Raw genomic sequence first — 25469 nt, forward strand, 5'->3', positions numbered from 1 at the left:
GGTGATTCCACAATGTAGTTGTGCGTGGCAAAAAGTTTCTAGAAAACTGCACTGTGGAAGACCGTCATTTATCGAGACGATCAGGATTATGTATGAAATAAATAATAAATAAAAATTATTTTAATTAAATTTTTTATATTCAATACCTACCTACTATTAACTTATCGGTACCTACATATTATTAAGTGTAACATTATATTTGATTATGAGAATTTTTGTTGTTTTCCCGCCAAAAATTGTCACAATTTTAAAACGATATCAATTGCCTGTAAGTTATACATATACGCATATAAAGACTACTTTCCAAATAACCTTTACACTTAAAATACATATTAAAAAACTTAACTTGCTTTACTTAAATTCGCAATTATGACAGGTTATTTAAAGGTAAGTTACCCACCAAAGAACTTACATCCTACCACATGGAAAGTAAGGATAACCTATATATACATATATTATATATGTTAAGTCGACGTCAATAAACAATTAACACTAAAAATAACATTTATTATTTATTTATTAATAATTATATCAATGATTAATTTATATAATTATAATGATAAATAATTGTTATTTGAGTACAGACATTATACTTATAACTCATCTCGACTCATCATCATCATCATCATCTGCTTCTTCCTTATCCCATTTATTTGGGGTCGGCGTAATATGTTTTTCGCATTACATATAACTATTATAATTAAAGAAAATAAATTCACTGTTACCTTTAGAGTATTAGTATTAGGTAGGATGCAATTTTGTATAACAAATTAACTGACAATACCATAGGTTTCGACGTCTTTCGGATAAAAGAAGTTATTCTTCCGCATGGGAATAGAAGATATCTGCTGGTCTACCGGTACTCTGGTATCATACAAAGATGGAGACTGGAAGATGATACCAAAAGTGCCAACAAAGCACGCTATTGTGAACAACCATAGAAAGAAGCGGTCCAACACCATTGACATGAACTTCCAATCTTCAACTACCTGTAGACAAAAAGAAAAATATATTAGAAAATCAAATAACTTACATAAAACTCCGGGAGCTCAGTATAGCTACAATAAAACATTTTGTATATCCATATCATTATATTAATAAAATTAAATTCAAAATATCTTTATTCATGTAGGTCTACTACAGACTCTTGTGATGTAACTCTTAGCTCGAAAGTATTACGAACTAACGGTAGATGTGACATACATCTAACGTCAGTTCGTAATGCTTTCAAAGAACTGACAAGAAACTCTTAATACTAACTTATTTTTTAAAATGAGTACGTTTTTTTAGAAAAATACAGATTCATTTTTAAATTCAAATTAGTGAGAATACAGTACCCAACAGCATATACCATTGTAATTTTTTTAAAAGAAAATAGTCGATACTTAAAAATGTAGCTTAACTTATGTAAGTTTGTATCAGCATAGCTTGAAAAGTAATCGACGAATTGCCTTAAATTCTATACACAACATTGCATTTATATATCAAAGTATTTTTGTATCGTTTTCATCCGGAAGTACCTCGGGAACGGGAGATTGAAAGCGTTTCGCGATAATTAATAGCGGACTGAGCCACAGCGAGGCGTGTCGGGTTTAGCTAGTCATTTATAAGCACTTTAGTACTTTATCACAATGACATTATTGACGGCTCTGAATATTTTTACGTATTACCAACAAATTGTTATTGTGACAAGGTAATTGTTTAAAAATTAATCCGCATAACGAATGAAGAGAATTCATGGAAATATTAATCCAATATTATTTAAATTTTATATATAAAATTCTCGTGGCACAGTTTTCGTTCCTATACTCTTCCGAAACAGCTTGACCGATTCTCATGAAATTTTGTGAGCGTATTGAGTAGGTCTGAGAATCGGCCAACATCTATTTTTCATCCCCCTAAATTAGGGGTAGTCCACACAATTTTTTTTTTTATTATTTTTTAGCCAAAATTTTTTGTTTCTATTTTTTATGATACAACATACAAAAATACATACAATCCTAAATTTTCACCCTTCTATCATCAACCCCTATTTTTTTATAGCGTTATTAATTTATATGGCAAAACAACGTTTGGCGGGACAGCTAGTGTTACATAATTATTGCATAACTTTCTGGAGTATAATGAAAAAGATTTCAACCTCTAATGGTATTATTGTAAACAAACAAATAAATAGTAAGTATATAAAAAGAGAGCAAATAATCAACTTTACTAACAGTTCAATCAGTCAACACATACAACTGAACTAGGGTTGCCAACATATCAAAAATCGTATACTGGATCAGTTTGGTTCTCTAACCTTCATTTGTTTTTAGTAAATATCATATAACGAATATTATAAGCATGGAAGTTTGTAAGTTTGGATGGATGAATGGATGGATGCTCCGGCAATGACGCTCGTAAGTACATTTTTAGTCGGTAAAGATCCCACTCACTCTTCGTTACTCCTCCATCGGGGGAACGGATTTTTGACGATTTTTCCACACAGTAAAAAAACCTGTATCAGGATTTTCCTACGTGTGACATCCATGAACTAAGATTGCTCAACTGAAAACAAATCAATGCGATAACAGCGTAACTATCGAATGACGTGTTCACTCTACCTTACAGAAAATGACACGCTACGAGTATTTCTATAACGACCCTTATTTATTGAACCTAGCGACTCACCCCAGCATCTCACGTGTGCAATAATTGTAAAGATCTCTATTCTTTTCAAAAATATACAGTTATTATTAGTTACAGATACAGTTAGTATTTTTTAGAATAGAATAAAAATAATCTTAATCAAATATACTTAACATAAGCACTTTTGGATAGTCATATTTTTTTAATTCTACCACTCATTAAACGAAAACTAGACTCATCAGAAGAAGAATGAGAAGAATCTTGCGTGTTCCTCTTTTAAATAAAATTAAATTCTCTTTTAAATAAAATTGTTCAGATTTTGAGTGAATACAAACTACCAACAGTAAATAAATAGTATAGTTACTGCAATAAAATTAATCAGTCATAGTTATCAGCGCAGACCAGTCAGTCAGTGATAATAGAACGGTGCCCGCTGAGCTACAAGTAACTGTATACTATAGCAGGGCACCATTGGAATATCATTGGTTATCAGGTAAGTAGAACAATCTGTATGTAGAAAATTAATAACAAACGGCAGTTTTATTAGAAGAAGAGGAGAGGACAAAAATCCAAAACAAAGTATACCTTTTTTTGGGCATACACACTACACTATAATTTTAAACGAATAAATAAACATACATAATATAGGTATAAATTTACATATAATAAAAAAGGATCAACCTAAAATATGCCACCCACATTACTAACAATCTCCCTTTTTTAAACAGTGGTTAGATACAGAAAAAGAACGTTTCCTAGAAACGGTTACTTTGGTTTCTCTATCCTCCCAATCAATAAACATTTTGTACTCGTATATAAAGCAAAAATTCCCGCCAAGATGTTCCCCTTGTTTTGTATGCCCGCCACTAACAGTACTGTTGACATTTCGGAAATAAGGCTGCCAAGTTCGCCAGCATTGTCTTGTTATGTTCATTTAGATAATGTCCTTTACATGACTACCCAAAAAAGGAGTATATTGTTGTTTTAACATTCATGTATCAGAAGTTATGACATATTCCAATAATATGTGAAATATACATTCAAACTTGTCACTTTTCGGCAGAGAGCAACCTACAATACATGTATACATCAAATCAGTACTCATGAATAATGTTTCCAACAATGTTTGGATAAGGCTACTATCAATGAAGGCACCATATCTTTATCTTTTAGCCTTTAACATATAAGTACATAAATGTGCAAATATATAAATATAACATATACATATTTGTATTATTTATACATAGCTTATATATACTAATAATAAATGTTGTGACAATTCACAACAAGCATGTCTTAAATGATGTTAAAAAAAGTAAAAAACTGTGTGTGAAAAAGGATGTATATAAAACAAATAAGTAATATATTAAAATTGATCTGTCGCCAACAATTACAATAATAAAAGATATCAACTAAATAATTAATATTGTTGTCTCGATAAAAAGTATAAAAGACATATCGCTATCACATTTTTACGCAACCGATGAAATCATTGTACGAGTATATGATCAAAAAAAAATTTTACTTGGCATCATGTTGTATTGTTCCTTATAATGCCGCTACAAAGCTTAATCTTTTAAAGGAAATTGCTCCTTGATACGCGTCTTCTCATTATTTTAAACTTGAGAGACTAAGAGGCGGAAATAATGAAAAAAATGCTTGTGAAAACTTCCCATTGTCCTTAGAACGGGTTCAATTAAAGTACACCCTTTGAAAACAGTAAACAAGAGTGGCGGACATGAAATTGGCTCTTTAGCATAATTGGATGGATTTTCTTCAAAAACTTTTAAATCATTGTTGATGAATGGAAAATCGACGGGACGTGGATTTTCTGACGTTCTAAAGATTATATTACGAATCGTAGTTAAATTATTTTATGGAAATAGGAAGTGCCTACTTACATAAATAATTTTCAATTTTGTTATACGTATTACACTATGATTCGTAAGTACGACAGCAGTAAGTATATAGTAAAAGCAAAACGAACAGATAGGTCGTTATTTTGTCTTTACCTCATTATGTGTGGTCGTCACAGTATATCCTCTTCTTCCACTATCCCTATCGGCCGTCATATCTGCGCTTATTCTCCTTTTATACGTATCATCTTTCACACAATCCATCCATTTTTTTATTTAACCAAATAAAAAATGGAGGGATTGTGTGATGATTGACACACTTTTAATTAATTGAAAATGGTACATTGATTTAACTGTGAACAGTGTATACTCAGATACAGGAGTACTACTACAATAATCTAATAATTATACGTTTATAATATGAGTAAAATATAATATCATAAACTGAACTATAATTTACAAGGAAATTGTATTTTTCTTCTGAATAATATTGTTATAAATAATTATATTTATGAAATAATGTCAATCAAAAGTAAACAAAGCCTCTTGTTTCAACTAGTATTACAATATATCGTGTAATTCTCAGTTACTATAAACAACAGTACAATAACAGGAAATCTTCAGTCCAATCCCTTGGCGGTTGTCTCGGAAACAATTCATTTTAAGTGTCAACTGCACAAAAAATCATGTGTTTTATATAATAGGATGTTCAATATTTTCTCTGTAGAATGTTATTGACATGTAGTTATGTTGACGATAGTGATACAGATAAAATTATATTTAATATATTTATCAGCCATATTTTTCATTACAAGAAACTCAGTTGGTATTCTTTTCAATATATTATTATAATTGTAAGTAATATATTGAAAAGAATACGAACTGAGTTTTTCGGAGTCAGTTCGGAGTACTTTCGAGTTGAGAAGCATCTCGAAACCACTGACGGTAGATTTGATATAAGAGTCTGTAATAGACCTAGATGTTGATATTTTTTTTTTATTATTATTAGTATTTTAAGTTATGTGTAATTTATTTTTGTTTATTTTTAAAGATTCTAAAAGTATTCTGTTTTTAATTCAATCGAACATAAAGTTCTATATCATCTCCTTTTTTGTAGAAATCAGCATACTTGTGACCGAATTTTACAGATTTCACAACATACACACACACAGTATATAAATACATGCAAAATAATATTAGGTACTATGTAATACAAACGTTTTTAATATAAAATACATCTAAAACCAGTCTACCATCTTTGAATACTTGGGTAATATACGAAACGAACGCAATCGCAAATCAATTCCTTTTCAGGAGTCCATGAAATAGTAAGTTGCAGACAACTGCTCCAACATTCTCTGAGACTAGGTATGCCTGATAGGAACTAGTTTATGTACATTCATCTCAAGGGATCGAGACACGCTCAAAGCAATTTTGGTGATGCTTGTCGCTTCGTTTGCCAAAACTTTGACCTATAATGTTCAATTTATACAAACGTAGTGGTCAGAGAGGCTTTTAGACTATTGCAAGATGTATGATGTAGAAACTGAGCAGCGCTCTCCTAAATATCCTCAGAAATATCTAGAGAAAAGATTTCCAGAATATATTAGAATACAATAGAAATAATCCTTGTTTGAATTTTCTCGGCGGTCTAACGGTTTAACACACCATCTTACTTCTAATGGTCGCAGGTTTGAGACCTCACACGGCGCAAAAATTAATAATAATAATAATTTCTCAGGACAATTCACACAGCGCCATCTAGTCCCAAGCTAAGCAGAGCTTGTGTTATGGGTACTAGACAACTTATATAAATACATGGATACATTTTTTTTATAAATAAATACATATTATACATAGAAAACACAATTGCTGAAAGTGTGCTTTCTATGTATCTATATTTATTTATTTCAGGCTACTGGGCCCATATTATAAATACCTTATAGACTAACATACAGATGAAGTAATATTATAAAATTAAGACATTGAAATTGCCTGTGTGGTGATGGCACTGACGAAGGCAATCTGCAACGGTAGCGCCGATATACCACACCCTTCGGCCAGTAGTACCTACCTATCTGATGATGACTAGAACCTGTATGATATTTGAAAAATATATCTATGTTTTTATATCAGTTGTATAGTACTACTGCTCTATGGTTCACGTTTTATTGTAGAAAATTCTATATGTAACCCACAAGATAACATCAATACCAAAGCAAATACACTCCGATTATCAAAGCATTACTAAATAACAAATTGCTTGTTCATTACTTATAAACCAACATTAAAGAGAATGCTAAAAAACAGAAGGTGATCAAAAAGGTCATTCAATCAACTCTCATTCATCTCGGCGGTATCTAGCACCCGTATAAAAGGAACTTCTCGATTCCTTCTGAGAGATGCGCAAGAAATGGAAACGTAGTTAGCCAAGACACGGAATACTTCCTTCCGACAGAAACTTGAGCCAGAAATACAAGGAAATGGAATTGAATATTAGATTTTGTTCTGAACTGTACGATATGCCATTTAAAAAAATCTGTCAACGTCTATGTAGAGTTGTTGTGTATTCAGATTAAGATTAAGATATTAACATAAATATAACTAAAGACTTCTAGCTAGTAATAATATCTTATTAGACTTTGTATTTTTTTTTATTAGGATTATTTTTCTCACTTGCATTGCACTTGTACGAGTATCTTACAGATGCAATGCGACATTAGAAAAACAACATAAGATAAGTTTTCCATACTTCCTATTAAAAGATGCATTTATATATTACAGTAATACGTGAGACCATTCCTATACCCTTATACATAATACAATACTGTCAGTAGTATATAGTAGCATAGTAGTATATCAGGGTTGCCGTACATAGTATCAACACAGTTCTATTACACTATGATTGCAACTCGAAGCGCACGGTTTCGTTTTCCACTGCAGATTTCCGTTATCAAAAACGCATTTCGAGTGCATTTTGTGTCAATGGTCGTGAAAAACCACTAACAGTGTCGACGGCATGCGCTGGCTCCAATTGAAACTCGATATCCGTCTATTTCCAACCAGTGGCCTGAAAACTTACCTCAGACTAGATAAAACAGTTTTGTCGACGCTCGACACATAAACAGCCTTTCATCAAACACCGCTTTTGGTAAAATATTTATTTACTTTTATAACATTTTATTTTTATTCTCTTGTTATAGTTCTGGATGGGTGCTGCTTGTAGGGACTGATCTGTATTGATAACTATGACTCATTAATAGAATAGAATAGAATATACTTTATTTATAACATACAGTAAGGAAAAGGCATAAACAATATATTAAAGAACACATGTATAGTTACAATAAGGCGGTCTTATTGCTGCTTAATAATTTATGTTACACAAATAGCCAGCTATCATATTTATTTACTTTTATCAATCTCGCTATTTCGCAGTTTGTATTCACGTATAATCTTAAATGTATAATAATGAACAACATTTATTGAAATAAGCAACACGCAAGTTTCTTACACGTTCGTCTTCCGATGAGTCTGCTTACGGAATGAGTGGTAGAATACATAAATAAAAATGTTTGAATAAAGATTATTTAAATTTCTTATTAGTTGATATATATTCTTTTGAATCAAAATTTAAAAATAAATAAGTTATATATGTAACTGGAATAGCAAACACAACATACACCCACCTGATGGTAAGTGGTAACCGTCTCCTATAAATATGTTGTTCCGTCTCACATTTATATGAGACGGAACAGCACCACACCCTTAGAAAAATACACGTAATACCTACTAAAAAAATATTGGAAATAAGTTTCGCTTATACTTATATATTTTAGGCATCATAGCTTACATCTAAGATAAATAACTTATACTAATATCATCGGAACGAGATTCTTGGTTAGGACTTGTTTGTTGAAAACAAGCTGGTATCTAAAATGTACATCAATTACTGAATTTATTTATATTTTATTTTATTTTGATACAGTCAATACAATTATAATTACCTATAGTAAGTATATATAGTAGATATACAGTGAGGCCCGAAACGTATTTGCATTGATTTTATATTCAACTGTTTACTCTTCATCATTTTAAAAGTAAACACTGAAAAGACTCGAGTCTTAGAACTGTATACACTCGATTTTCCGTACCCTATCTGAGCATAAATTTAGTTTTACTACATTATAAAGTTCGTCTCGAAGCAACACGCGAACACTAACACTAAACAAAATCCGTTTAAACAGCTTTAAATTCAGCGCACACAACATTTTTGTCCGTGTTCCATAACACGCTTGCTTATCTAGAGATGCAAGCCCCATGTGTCGACATAAACTTGCTATATATATATACTTAGAGGAAATCCCCTCGCAAATAGCCAGGCACGAGAAGAATCCTTGTATACATTGATGCGAGCTGCTTCGATATACTTACGTTCGCCCACAAAAGTGTATATATGCAGTTAGTACGTGGACTTTAGTCCATTATTGAAATTAACTTGGCGATGTAGTGGTTTGTTCTAGTATGTACCTGCTACTAAATAAATACCCCAGTATACATCATACAACGCTATCTAGTTCAACACTAAGTAACAAGATTGCTATGTACCAGACAACTAATAGAAATACGTAAATTTCATTTTCAAATACAAAACAGACAAACGAATGTAAACTGATTATCAGCTTTACAAAATACTATTTATTTATTAACTATTTGGACAAATACAGAAAAAGTACATCACACGAGTCAATTTAAAGATAAATAATCATTTTTTTAGATGTATAACTGGATTGGTAACTAAAAGTTTTAAATTAAGTTCAATTCAGTGTTTAGTGCCCTTAGACTAAAGTCATATCCCTGACGGATAAAAGAAGTTAATCTTATAGAGCGACTAACTCTACAAGTCCTTCCATGATCTTGTAGTGAGCACTCACCCTCTTTCGTTCAGTGAAGCTATAATGGTCAGCTACGCTATAACTTTAGAATAGTTCAGAAAAACAATTATCATTCTAATTATTCAATCAAATAAAATAAAAGTATCTTTATTCATGTAGGTCTATTACAGACTCTTATGATTTGTCAAATTTTCCGCTAGTTTGGAATGCTTTCGAGATGAGAAGAACTGACAAGAAACTCAGTTCGTATTCTTTTCAAATATGTAAATATTTACAAAAATACAGAATCATTTTTAATTCAAATTTGGGAGAATAGAGTCACCACTAGTAAATGCTATAGCAATTTGTCAAAAGCAGAGTAATCAGTTTTCGTAACCCAAACAGACTTATTATTGTTCTTAAAAATCATACCTGTGGTATGACGTTATAAATATACAGATATTAGTTATATTACAATACATAAAACTAAAAATAAATAGCTTACAATATCCAAAATGTGTTTGCAGAAAGCAAGTAAATCGCTAGACATATCTCAAAATCGTTTCGCATTCACAGCCCGTCTTACTTGCAAGATAAGACCAGCTACCATTAATATCAAGTCCGTACACCAAACAAAGCGAATGGACCATTCTTAAACGTCACTATATCCATTTATATGAATATTGAAAACCTATTTTAGTTTATCATTAATCTTACCAATATTTTAAAATAGAGGTAGACTTTAAATAAATTAATAATACAGTTAAACGGGTTTTGACAAGAATAATTTTATGGTAAATAAAGGTATTTACCACGTTTCGACTAATTCACATCGATATTGGAGAAAAATCCTATTATTTAAAAATATTAAAAGAAGGTAGTTTCATTATTACTCGGTATCTTTAAACTAGTTGCGTACAACCCCCACGCATAAGATCTTCTCTGTATAAAAGAAGGGTTTTTGTAAGCCACGGCATTTGAGCAAAGGATGTGCTGGTTGTATTTTATACTTAAGTGAATTGTGTTAGAGACATAGTTATATTAATGTTATATAGTTATCATTTTATTATAATACATACATTTACCAGTACATGGAGTTGATATTTTTTATACTAGGTTGTACAAGCAGTGGTTACGAGGTGACTGGAGTAACAGAGAATGTTAATGTTGATATTGCGGCAGTTTGCTCAACTACCGTCGTTAGATTTTCCGACGAAAAACGATACACAGTGCTCACGTTATCCATATACTTATTGACCGATGTTTTTGATAGCGGCGACAGGTAGAAAGGACTTTAGACGCATGCAGTTCTAACCAGGGATTAGTTTCAGGATTTAGTAGATTATGACCAGTTTAACTATATGTTAATAAAGTGTATTAAATGCAGAATTAAAAAGAAGTAAGACTGTGGACGATATCATCTGCGTTGGTACCTTTGTTTCATCTATTTCAGCCGAGCAATTTGGTTTGAATGATGAAAAGAGAAATAAGGCAGTAGAATTACAGAATATTATTTTATTAGGAGGATCGAGGTATTTTCTGGTATTTACAAATACATTTCGAAATTCAACAAAGCTAAGTGACGATACGGAGTCCTGGAACTGGAACTTATGGAAAAATTGTGTTAGCTACTTCTGCCATACATACATATTTTTACAACTATAGTCCGAGATGGAATATTTAGAGACATTATAACTGAACATTAGAACTTTTATCCCCTTCTATGAAATGAAGAAAGTATCTCGTGAGAAAAGGACGAACAGTTTTATAGTTAAAATAGGATTCCATGGTATCTCGTATTTTTTGAATAAAAATATTAATTTCAGCAATTTGAAATTGGATATTATTTTAATAAACATTAAGATGTTTTATTATGAAAATTTCGAAATCCCTGGAAACCTGAATATTACTTAATCAGCCATAACTTGAACAAGCAGTAAGTCACCGGAATGCTAATAAAAAAAATATCTATTTACCGTGAAAAAAAACGGAAGATTAATCCACACCGAGTCAAAATGGATCGCTTGCTTAATCCGCCGTGATGGTTTTAAAATTTATTCGTCCCAAGGGCGCTATTTATATCGTCGTTTCAAAAATGAAGTGCGGTTATCTCTAAGACGTAAGAACGCGCTCTGAATAATAATTCGCCAATCGTTCCCTCTAAAGGGATGTTGGATGTGCCAAAAACAGCGTCTTTCGATATATCGATATACCGATATTGGTATTACAATACCAATATCGGTGTAAAATGTATCGGTTAATTTTGGAATGAATATATTAAAAACTTAATAGCTTCTTCTTACTACTTCTGTACTACTTTCTTCTTACATAAATAAATTAAACACAAGTGGATTGTAATATTGCATTTCATTTACTGATAAGGATTGCATTACTTTTTTGTTGATTTCGTTAATGCATAATGTGGTTTCAATTTCAAATTACATTTAATCATATAGAACCTTCTTCAGCCTCTTCTGTACCGCTCATATTGTACTTAAGTTGCAAAGAATTATTGATGATAGAGTACAGTGGGTGATATCTACGTCATATCCATAGTATTATTGTTCATGTATATTAGGCGACGGTTGCCACTTACCAACTCAAGTGAGTCGTGTGCTTTTATTCCATCATTAATATAAAACAAAATCAATTTTATATATAGATACATCGATATATCTATACTAAAGTATATCGATATATCGATATTTTTACAACAAGCCTATTCCGTCTTGGCGCCACACTTTCTAAGGGAAAAGCGGTTTTCTGAGCGACATATTATTGGGTACCAGGAATTAGGTCAATTGTTGACAAAAATATACAATTGTCTGTATCAATATAATACATCTATAGAGTTTGTTTGTTTGAATGGCCAAATATTTTGCGCATTCAATTATTGTTAAATTCGACACAATAAATCTTTGTCCATTAATAAAAAAAATCTCTTATTCATATTACAGGATTAAAAAAAAATGTGATACCCAATTCTTGAGATTGGTTATAGACAATTTTTACAGATTGTAACTTTTTTTTATTTTACAGGACATCATAATGTGCATTCCTTTACGCTAACAGAGTTCTGATAATAATGCTATATGTAGTATTAAACCAGAAAAATTCCCACAGCCACATATAGTCTCAAGCTAAGGTCGTACACCTTACAGCTAAGATGTACTACCTTAGATTATGGGTACTATACAAGAACACAAATTAAATACACATTTTTGTAAACACAAACATATTATACGTAAACACACCCAGATCGATACAAACATATTCATGAATACAAATGTTTTACCGTGCGAGGAATCGAACCCGCGAATATCCGATATAAGGCGGTGTGCTAAACCGCTAGACCAACTAAAAGTCTTATGTACACATGTATATTGTAATATGTAGCTGGAGATTCAGGTAACTCGTCGAAGTATCGGGAGCTCATTAAAAACATAATCACGGTAAGTATCCCGTTATATAATCTCTAACTTAACTCTTAATTATAAAACTTTAAAGACGATTTTCCTAAAACATATTTCGTGAGTTAATACAGTTTAACACTTATTGATTATTGAGTGTGCGATATTCATGATATTGGAATTTAGAAAATGTGTCTTTACCTTTCATAACTTAAGGGCTAAACGAATCTTAATGAAATTTATAGAACGATTCATTGTATCATGAGAACTGGCATAGTTTTTAACTGCGTTTTAGTATGTTTTTTTAGATAAATAGTAGCCAAAAGCATACGAAGTCGCGTGTAGACTATATTGAACTAGTAATCAACTAGACTCAATATAGTCTCATTCCTTTATTTGTATAAGAAAATCATTTATATACCAACCACCATCAGATATCTATAAAAGCCTGAACATTATCGTCATCTGTGTGCCAATTGGCGAAGCGATTAGTGTAAGCGGTTACACGAATTGGACTCGAACCTCATTACGGAGCCGTTCGAAGAAATCAGCACATTTAAATTGGTATCGATTACTCGTCCCCGAGGAAATATCGAGACTCGGCGAATAGACTGCTTCCGGATCCCGGGGGGCAGTTAAAACCGCGAATGTGCTGCTATGAATCTCAAATAGTATTCAATTATAATTTGAGTCTTCAGTACTCTGGAATTATCTGTGGAATTGGCATTACTACAGTACTCTGGAATTAACTGAATTGGCGGGAATATAATTTATGCTGTGTTATGCCATTCTGAAGCCATGCCATTCTGCATTCAATAAGAACTATTTTACTGTTTCCAGAAAAACAAGCACTAAAATAAAATTATTGTGTTTGTTTAAATATGTATATTATTTACGTACGTTCATTTCATTTTATTTATGTATCTACATAGACATATGTATTTAGTTTATTAATTTGGAATTCAGTACAAGCACTAAAATTGTTTATTATATATATATATATATATATTTTTAAAGTATACATAATCCTATGTGTTTAGTTTATGTATTTACTTATATTATATTTATATATGTAATAAGTAAATACATATTTTATTAGAATCGTTTATTTTAGTGTTTATGTATACCTTTTGTATTTGTATTGATATATTCTATATATATAATATGACACCTACCTTTTCACTGTTCAAAGCTTCTAATTCTCAGGTAATAATGTAATAGATTGATTTACGATTAATTAACATTTCTATAGCTTATCATATGTTTTTAAAATATAGTAATATCTCACGACAATACACACAGCTCCATCTAGACCCCAGTTAAGCAGAATTTATATAACATACTATATATATAGTATGTTATATAAGTTCTATATGTTATATAGGGTACTAGATAACTGATATAAATAGTTAGACACATTTTTCTATAAATACATACAATTAATACACAGAAATCACCCAGACCTATACGAACAATGATATACAAAAGTTTGCATCGTGCGAGGAATCAAACCCGACCATCGAAAGTAAAGCGGTGTACTAAACCACTAAGACATCAAGCCGTAAAACTATACTATATAATGTATATTATAAAACACTATGGTATAGATGGTGTTCCCTTGTCATAGTCTCGTAATGGGATCTGAACGATGCCATGATGGATAGAGCAATTTGCAAGTTAATTTCAACTTTATTACATTAAATTCCTGAGACGTGATTGACTAACTAAAATCACAATATTGTAATCTATAAATTTACATAAAATAAATGGCTTAAATATACAAATGTTTACATATAAAACTTAGATCAATAAATAAATAATCCTGGATTATTAACACAGTGCCATCTAATTACAAGGCAAGTAGCATGTGTTATAGCTACTAGACAACTGATATATAATACTTAGATATTTTTTATAATATAATATACATAGACAAATGTTTACATCGTGCGAGGAATCGAACCCGCGACGATTGAATGTAAAGCGGTGTGTCATTGTTATAGATAAGATTTTTTTTTGTATTTTATTACACAAATATAGGCTTAGTTACAAATTAGTATATAATACAGTTTATTTAAACCAATACAATATAAGTAATTCTGCATGTATATGTATACCCGCGGCTTCATCTATTTTTTGTAGATAAAATATAGCCTATTAATATATAAAATATCTCCTTTGGAAGTTACACACTATCCTGTGGAGAGAAAACCTTCTCTCTTGAGAATATCTTTCAATTCTTGTCCCTGATAGGTCTACCCTTTTTTAAGACCCATTCAACTCTAAAAAAAGGCGAACATAATAGATCTATGCAGGTTGCAGTACTACTAGTTTTAAAAAATAGCCCAAACTCCTTTAAAAAATTCTTTGTACTCGGAACAATCTACCACGCTGAACTTACGAACTTTTAGTATTGGTGCGTACAGAAGGACACCATCTTCATAATATTATATCGAACTATGTATAGTGCACATTTATGATAGTATAATAGTATGTTATTAATAATCAAATAAAGTTTTATCTATCTACTTAGTAATAGGTTAAGAGGCATGGCATCTTAGCCATCTTAAACTGGCAACACATGTTAGTTTTTACGTCATTGAATAACATACATTCATCCAGCCATCTATATCTATATATACTCACAAACGTTCACGTTTATAATACTGTAACATATATATAGACGCATATATTTAAACACTTAGAACATATAACCTGTAATACCAAATACGTATATATTGGGACTATGGAATCCCACAGGAATGTAATCGCAAGCAAAATCTAGTGACTGATAAATTCTTCTTAGAACACCATTCATTCGTACATTCTTCTTCCCAATGGGGCCATTCATTGGACGATCATGACACGAGTCGAACCCCATTACCAGTATTAATCTAGTTAATGTACTTCAAATTATGCAATGTTCTACAGGCATGCCAGGGAAATTGTCACCGCCTTAAATTCAAATTAAGTAAGATTTACTTGATGACTTTTAATTATTGAGAGCCCCGGCTTCATTCCTTATTCTCCATTTACGCTTTGCTACTGATGTTTCATTAGAAAATTTAATATTTCGCCCATCTTTTTACATTCTAATTTGGTTATTTTTTTCTTTTGCCTCGGAATGGTATTCGTCAGTTATTCTGTGTAATAATTGAAATAAAAATTTAAAGAAACTATCTTATTATCTAGTTGCTAACGCAAAATATTGTTGATGTATAAATAGTTTTCTGTTAGACGTAATAATAATAATCTCAGGACAATTCACATAGCGCCATCTAGACTTAAGTTGAGCTAGCCAAAGCTTGTGTTATGGGCAATAGATACATAATTGTTATAAATACTATAGGCTTTTTTCGTAAATACTTACATATTACACATAGAAAACACCACGACCGATACAAATAATTATACTCATATATATAGTCATCTAAAGGAACATAATAAAAAGAAAGATTATATTTTTTTACTGGTGAAAGATAAACTAAAGAGAAAAAAGGCTTCTGACCAATATCAACAGATTAAACGCCAACGTTCATGCGAAGGCTGAATGTGTCATTGGCGCATAGTAATGGACATATTCAACTAAAATACTTATTTTTAATGGAATTCTACAAACATAGAACAGAAAATAAATAATACTTTAAATTAACGTCTAATACACAATAGCACTCACGGGTATGTTACTAGAAATCTCTATAAGGATTAAGCTCGCCGTTTGTGCACGTCTTTTCTTGGCTTAAAATTTCTCCACAATACTACAGTGCTATAGGTATATTGGGTACTAGCATGCAACGAAACAGTATATTAAAAGAATTTAACTCTTTGTTTTCTGTATTTCTGTAGATCCTTTGTACTGTAATTTCAAGTAAATAGACAATAAATATACACATGTATGAAATATGAGCATGTCCTACCTCAGTGGTCTAGCGGTTTAACACACCGCTGTACTTCTGAGAGTCGCAGGTTCAATTTCCCACACGGTGCAAACATTTTTATTAATGTGTATGATTGTTTGTATCGCTCTGAGTGTTTTCTATGTATGTTATACAGAAGAAAAATGTATATGAGTATTTGTGTCAGTTGTCTAGTATCTATAAAACAAGCTCTGCTTAGCTTGGGACAAGATGGCGCTGTGTGAATTGTCCAGGGTTATTAATATTATTACTACTGTCAGTCGGATTGACCGTAAGCGTGTTTGCTTTTCTAATAATATTAAAAAAGTAAACCTGTAATAAATAGTTTCAATAGTAATTATACTGCCAGCAAAGTAATGTATTATTGTCAAACATGCATTCTTCATTTGATCAACACCCGTGAAGTATAGTAAACCTGTCACACTATATAACATTTATGAGCTCGTCAAAGTGAGTTACGATCTTTGAGGGCAATTCCCCGCTTCAGATTGCTACTGTGTTGCAACTGCAGAGAGGCTGCTAAGTGAATTTGTCAACGTTTATCTACAACAATGTCAATTTTATTGCAACTTTATACTTATGGACACTAAAGTCTGGAGTGGCATAAAATGCGTGAACATTAAGAACAGTTTCGGAGTGTAACTATTACAGATACAATATATAAATAATATGACATAAACAGATCTATATACATATATTTATAATAAAAAAAACACGAGCGATATCGAACTATTCGATGTACACTTGGTGTTCGAAATGATAACTTTTTTATCTTATAATTATGTTGATTTTTTTTATTTAAATGATAAACATACTAATAGCCCACCTGATAGTAAGTGGCAAACGTCGACTATATATATACAAGAACAGCACCTCCAACATCATATGACGCCACTAATACCCATGATGTGTTACCATTCTCCACTCAGATGCTATTTGCATACCCCGTGATTTCATTGCCTTGGATATAAATGATATATAGACAGATAAATGTTTTATGACATATCTCAAACTCCAACTGAAGTAGAAGCTACAAAGTAGGTGATTTGCGGCTAGCTGAAATGGGTGAGATAGAGGTACACAAGACGTAGTTGCTGATGTATTTCAAGTAAACGAATCATTATAAATACAATAACTAGAGCAGGATGGATATACAATTATTAAAAAAGCAGGTATAATTAAGTCCATAATAAATTTAACATTGAATAACTTTTTTACTGCAGACAAATAATATGTATTGAAGACAAACAATCTATTCTCAATTTGACCACAGACTTTAAGAATAAACAAAAGTGTATGTATGCGTGTGTGTGTCAAATAAATGGTAGTGTGTGTAATGTTCTTTAAATTGATTTAATGTATTTTTAAAACAATAATACGTTTTTGCACTCCTTCTCTATATAAACTATAAGTATGCTAAAATTTGTGCTCCCGCGTCGCGCATATCTTGTAAAAAGGTACATAGAGTTTTTGCTTCACATATGAATACTGGGTTTGCACAAATGTCAAAAGTGATATATAAAAAAAGGTCTTAAAGTAATATAAAAAGAATGGTGGCCAAGCTGCCAGCAATAATGTCTCAATCAGTATAAAACAATACCGAATTATTGATGGCAGAATTTATTGCCATTTTATGTAAACAAGCGTTCTGAATCATGTTAAACCACGTCGATGCCGTGTCAAAATTTACATAGTCTTAAATTGTTATGATAACATCGATTTAACAGATGTCTTCTAATCAACGGACGGACATATTTTAATGCCTCATCTGTTCCTTTTGAATATTTAAATTGGAATTATCGTCTACGAAGAATATCCTAAGTGTTTCTGGCCGGAAAATTGCTTAATCAATTTTTATATCAGGCCCTAACCTAGAATAGAAATTTGTTTAAGGTTTACTACGGCCGGCTATGTGATTGAAATTTTATGAGCCAACGATTATTGCAAAACTGAGCAAGTTAATTGGAAATTATTAATTAGATAATTTTGATTACAGATGTTATGACTAGTGGTTACCTAGTGCTCGAAATTCGACCATAATTAATTCAAACCTTCTTTAAAGAAGCTATAAAATGTAAAAATTAAATTCAATTGTAAGTAATAGAATCAGAAATTTAGAAAAGCGCATTCAAACAAAGTTGCTTTAGGTATATATTGGATCAGATTCAGGAAACAAATTCTCTCTAAACCGAACAAAATTCGATAATCCACTTAGTTGTAGAATTAATAGAGAACACAGAGTAAGAATCTCCAGATAGTACGTAAAGCTAATTAAATCCATAGACACTCTAATAATTTTCAAGAAGGTAGACGGATTACTTTCAACAGCATGGAATCTAGCAATTACCGCACTCAAGTCACGCGATGTACATACAAGTAGTTTATTTATTAACAACTAGCTACCCACCGCGACTTCGCACGATTGTACATGTATTATACACATAAACCTTCCACTTATATCAATCTATCTATTGCTAAAAGCTGTATTGAAATCCGTGGCGTAGTTTAAAAACTATAAACCCTAAGCGAACAAGGTCGAAGCTTTATTTTATACTATGTAAAGATAGAAACAACGTGTAGAAATTTTGCAAGCCGGTTTGTACTAAAGAATGCAAAGTCGCATGTGTACCTCAATCTCACCTATTACACTTATTACAGCCGCCAAGCTTGCTTTGTAAGCTGTGAAATGAGAGGATAAAAAGTACAATATCTTAGACCTCTGAAATGTCGAAGCAATCTCAGCTCTCTGGAATAACATCGCATGAGTCACAGGACATAAAAAAGTAAATATTATTATGACCAATTCGAATTGTTGTTGAAACAATAATATTAGAGTATGAGTAGTTACTATTTAGTTACAGATTGCATTAAATACAGATAACGATAAAATAATAAATGTGTATAAAGACGTATGTAACACGATACAAAAACACGCTAATTACCTTATGGTAATTTTTTGGTTTTTGAATTAAATGGCGTTGCCGGGTTTATACCCGTATACCAATTTAATTAAAAAACTAGTACAACTTGTACCTATTATAGATAACTTTTTTTTTATACTACTATGGTGGCAAACAAGCATACGACCCATCTGATGGTAAATGGTTACCGTAGCCTATAGACGCCTGAAACACCAGGGGTGTCACGCATTGCCGACCCTTAAGAAACCTTAATATACCCTTCTTGAAGAACCCCATGCTGTAGTCTCGTAAGAAAACCTCGGCAGGAAGTTCATTCCACAACCTAAGTGTATGCGGGAGGAAGCTCCTCTGAAACCCCACTGTCCGAGACCACTTAGATTCCAGCATGTGGGAATGAATTCTCTGTTGATGGTCTCATGTCGAACAATTGCTCAGAACACAGTCCGTTGTATAACTAGTTTTTTTTTCTTACTACTCTAATGCTGTTGGCCACAGCTTCCTTTACAGTTCCATCGGACGTTAGTTAGGGGGCGAGTGCAGATGGCACTCCAAACCCCCAGAAAGTCTTATGGAACGACTGAATACCAACTCCCGCCTGACGGATAGGACTTTAGTCTGAGGGCATCGCTAGGAGTTCAAACGGCTCAGGCCACCGCAATTTCGATCTCCGTTTGAAATAGACAGGGGATCGATCGGAGGGGGTTTAAAAATTCTTAACTTTTAACTAGTATTACGACAAAAACTTTCTTAGTACGGACTTCTTTGGTTTATGTAAGTTTATTTAAGGTAAGGTAAATTACTTTATTAATTAATCCAATTAATTAATTCGCCGTTGGATATTTAATTCAGACGGTGTTGGTCTTGTTGCTCTGATTTGAATTAACAACAGACAAAGTGATTATCCACTTAATCGCTGTATTTGTTTTCTGTTAATTTTAACGCAAAGAGAGCGGTGTTATAAGTTCGACGTGTCTGTTTGTCTGTGGCTAGGAGATACGATATCTCCTAAACGAATGGACTAATTATTAGGGTTTTTTTATTGAAAACAAATTGATGTAGGTTCTTAGTTAATTTCTACATTCAAATTCTTTTTGAATGTATAATTGATGGAATACACATACAATTTTCTAGCCTATTGTATATGTTGTCATAATAATTTGTAACAATATTGTTATTTTTTTTACAAACGAACATACGAGTATGTGGCTTCGTCACGGTTTTGTAATATGTAAAGCAAAATAAAGATAAAGAAGATAAAAAGAAATGACCCCGTTTATTTTAAGAACTCGAGAATTTACAGTACAAAACACTGCATAAAAATAAAACTTTATGTACTTATATATATGTATCTACTGCTTTAAGGAAATTGGAAGCGAGTTGAAGCCGTATAATACTTGAGGGCGCCATTTTATATGAAGTTTTAATAAGAAACCACAGCTTTGGGGATGTGCACAGAATTTTTAACTGCCTTAAAAAACTAGGCTCGTTTTCAACTTGACTGCTTTTATATTTTTGATATAACTAGATTTCTTTTCATTTACATTTATTTATTTTATAATATCTCTATTGTTTATATCTATTATATATCTTCTTATATATAGCATTCTCGTGTTTCAATGTTAGTTACCATACTCCGAAACGGCTAGACCGATTTTGTTTTGATGAAATTTTATATGCATATTCGTAGATCTGAGAATTAGCTACTATATACTTTTCATACCAATAAGTTATAATGGTCGTCCACCCCTAACATTTTTGTTTTTTTTGTTGAACAATTTTTTTTTTATTATTATTACGATTTGACATTAAAAAATAGATACAACCGATTTTAATTTATATGGCAAAACAACGTTTGCGGAGTCGGCTAGTTTTTTATAAAAATCAACTAGGTATAGGATTCCTTGGTGGTGATTTGGTGACTTGGTAGTCTAGTGGTTTAGCACATCACTTTACATCCGATGGTGGCGGGTTCCTCGCGCGGTGCAGACATTCGTATCCATAAGTATAATTGCTTGTATAGGTCTGGATATTTACTATATATTTTATGTATGTATTTACGAAAAAATGAACTCAAGCATGTTAATTCTGCTTAGCTTACACAAGCTCTGCTTAGCTTGGGACTAGATATATTAGTAAGGTGTAATATATATCTACCATAAGTAGTTTTTTTAACTACTAGGCCCACATGAGTAGGTACTCTACCTTTTATAACTACTTTAGTTATAAAAGGTGTTATAAATTATTGATATTAGATATATGTTTTACATAAAAAAGTGTGTATAATAAAATCCTTCTCTCATTACTGTTTCATCGGATTCCCAAAGTAAACATTCTATATTCATAACTGAAACATAACAGGCGCAAGTTGCCGCAGCCGTCTTAATTATCGTCGAATAATAAAGAACGAAAAAGCATTACTAACTTTTTCGGGGTCGGTTTAAATATTCATGCACCCTCCGAAACGTAACGGTCCTCCTGAACAGGAAAAATGGTCCGCCCGTGACGCGGCCTGATATTTTATACAATACGCCAGCGGTTCCCAAAGTTGACTGCCCCGCGACATATTAGAAAAACAAGCTATTCGGTGTTGAGATGTAAAATTTTATTGTTTGCTAACAATCGTTACTAAATAACTAACACTTTTTCATTTTCTGTATGTGAGATTACAAACCTCAATACGAATAACCTAATAACTACTTCCAACTTTGGCACGCATTTCCAGAGGTATTATTCTACTCAAGAAGAGAAATATATTTATTAGGCAAGATAGACTTTGTTCAAATTCTGCTTAGTTCGAATACATCAGAGGAAATATGAAAGTGGCACCGATGTCGGAGTGGTTAAAGAGTAATCGTCTATCGTCTGGTATGGGCATGTAATGCGTAGGAATGAAGATCATATCCTAATGACGGTGTTACATATGAATGTGGATGGTTATAAGGGTAGAGGAAGACCGAAAAAGAGATGGATGGACTGTGTGAAAGATGATATGGCGAGAAAGGGAGTAAATAACGGGATGACTGCGAACAGAGATGAATGGAAGAGAAAAACATATTACGCCGACCCCAAATAAATGGGATAAGGAAGAAGCAGATGATGATGAGACTTTGTTCAAAGTCATCTCCAAGGATACCTATATTGGGCTATTGTGCTTTCCGCTATTTTTCTATTGAGCTATCCGCTATTTGAGCTACAACTTTAAAATTTAGGACACTGTTCTAGAGCAGGTAATACAGAACTTTACTGTACAAGATAGACTTTATACAAAGTCGTCTATCTATTATATCCCTTTCTATTTGAACCGTCAAGCAGCTTGCTTTGTAAACTATATTTCGGGTGAAGAGTGAAATACGATAGTGAAATTACATAGAAAAAGCATGACATCTTAGTCCTCCAGAATGGCAACACTTGAGCGGTATCACCGGCGTTCCTTGTTCACGTAACGGCCGTGGTGCTATTCATGTAGATGAAGGTTACCATCAAAACAACAGTATGCCTGACTACCACCAGTGCGACATAAAATTATGTAGAAATCAGTTTTTTTACTATTGCAGTAACAAAATAATTCTTACATCAAACTGCTAATTAACTTCGCGATTTTGTACATCTGTCCTTATATTTTCATCAAAAGCCGTCCTCATTTTTTGCCACAAAAGAAAAAATAGAGTTCTTAACATGTTAAAGACCGCTTGCCTTGCTTAAATTTACACATTGAGATCGGGAGATCACCCGTGGTCGCTTTAAATGATATAAATCTTGGGGTTAAATAATGTTCACCTCAAATTATTGTACACTAAAAACATGTTTAAAAAATAATATACCTACGTAATTAACAGTAAAAAAAATGTCGGTGCCTGTGTGAGAAATAAGATTTTTGAATCCGGTCTTCAATGTGTTAAAGAAGTTATCAATGCATCGTGCGTGAACTACAGTTTGAGAAGCACTGCAATACAACATAAAAGCAATTCTGTTATAATTATACCGAACGGATGACGAGCGAGTTTTGTATTGCAAACAAAAGAAATACTGATTATTTATTTAGACAATGAGGGGACTTTATTGTTTATAGAAAAACAATAATGTAGGTAATGAAGTTTTTGTAAATATTGCTTTTTTAGTGGATGATAATGGTATGCTACCATCCAGCGGTAGATTAAATGAAAATAACTGATGATTATTCAAAAGTGCTTCATGTAAGTTTATCTCAGTATATTGATTTTCTATTCTATTCTATTTCTACTGACTTAAAATAATATAAAAAGATACCACTTGAGTTTCTTATTAATTCTTCTCAAATGAAGTGACTTGACGAATTGAACGATATATCCGAATGAAATATTTTTTTGTGATGACAAAAATGATATTTTATTTCTTGCATGTTTTAGTGTTGTCTCTGAGTTTTAGTGTTAGTATAAATAATTAATTACAATTAATATTTTTTAGTTATATATTTTTTTTAAATTTGTTTTTATTATTACTTTAGATTGCTAGCTAGTACAGTTAATACAGTTAGAACTCCAAATTGGGTAAAGACACCCACGAAGTAAGCCATTTCTGTGTATTTTTGCCATTAATATCCCGTACAATTATTTTCTAATGTATAATTAAACTAACCTCGTTATCTTTGTCGGCGTCTTTGATATGCTGAGCTATGAAGCGGACGCTTTGCAGCGCCGCAGCTACCTCCGGAGATAGATGCCGAGGTAGCATATTCTCCGATTCAGTCACTAGAACAAACAGCTACGATGAATAAACGCATTTACTTTTTTATGGTACTAAAATGGCAAAAAGTCTATTGGTTCACCAGATGGAAAATGATACTTAACCGTTGGTTATGAAGGAAACGGACTAATAGCAGATTTTCTATATCGACCTGGTTTACTGAACCTTTACACTGTCCTCCTTTGAAACTCGTTTCCAATTATCTTATTGACGAATTTGCCACTTCAGTGTCAAATCAAAACACTCTCTTGGTAAATAAATGTAAAATTTATGTATAACCTGAAGGCCTTTGATGGGCACTAGCAGATAGGATGTCATCTTCAGGCGCTGGGGATTTGCGGTAGTCTCCATTCTCGCCACCCTTTGCGTCACCAAATGCATCAGTAAGACTGTCCCTGCTAAAAACAAAATGTAATTCTCACATATAAAATTCTTATCTCACAGTCTTTGTCAGAACTCCTCCTAAACGATTTGACAAATCTTTATGAAATCAAAAAATTGAATTAAAAAAATCTTTCATTTTTGGTGATTATTTAGTAGGTCTGAAAATAAGTCCTTGTTAATTTTTTATACTCTTAAGTGATAAAGGTGAAAAAAATCATTAGGATAGTTTATATAGTAGGTAAAATAATGTTTGTTCCATAGATTTTTTTACTTTTAATAAATTTTACATGACATTATTAAAAATATTTTTCCATATACAGACAAAACATGTATATGTTATGTATGTCCACGATATTCTCAATAAGTATTGAACAGATTTTCATAGAGTTTATACCTATCAACAGAACGATTCCTGAGGCAAGATTACTTGTGTTCGTTAAGCTTTTGTATAAATGAATTAAAACATTTGTACTAAATCGAAGGGTACAATTTAAGTATTATATACTGCACTATTTAAATTATTATAGAAAATCAACGCTGTTGTCAAATGATATTCCTACGATGCACCAGCAAATTAATGGATGTTCCGGTATTATCTGAGTTTAACCGGATTTAATTGGATCCAACTGGAACGGTACAAGGCACTGGCTTTTGTTCGGGTAATGTGAGCTCAATATGAAATGCATTCAGCTCTTTGATGCATAGTTTAGGTTCGAGCAGAGGCATTTAACACTACGCTTAACAAATCCTACATTTT

General features: G+C 32.1%; 1 protein-coding gene across 1 annotated transcript in view; it reads right to left on the reverse strand.

Annotated features, from left to right (window-relative positions):
- Nucleotides 1-587: 587 nt before the first annotated feature.
- The window catches only part of LOC131855063 (acetylcholine receptor subunit beta-like 2), a 36473-nt gene continuing 11591 nt past the window's right edge, over nucleotides 588-25469 (reverse strand). Inside the window, exons 9-11 of the mRNA XM_059206275.1 lie at nucleotides 24608-24726; nucleotides 24221-24333; nucleotides 588-989 (exon numbers count right to left, since the gene is read on the reverse strand). Of these exons, the coding sequence (XP_059062258.1) occupies nucleotides 771-989; nucleotides 24221-24333; nucleotides 24608-24726 (451 nt within the window). The 3' untranslated portion in view covers nucleotides 588-770. The remainder of the gene's footprint in view (nucleotides 990-24220; nucleotides 24334-24607; nucleotides 24727-25469) is intronic.

This window comes from Achroia grisella, unplaced genomic scaffold, assembly GCF_030625045.1.
Source record: "Achroia grisella isolate CSIRO2021 unplaced genomic scaffold, CSIRO_AGI_Agris_v1 utg1295, whole genome shotgun sequence".
NCBI lineage: Eukaryota > Metazoa > Arthropoda > Insecta > Lepidoptera > Pyralidae > Achroia > Achroia grisella.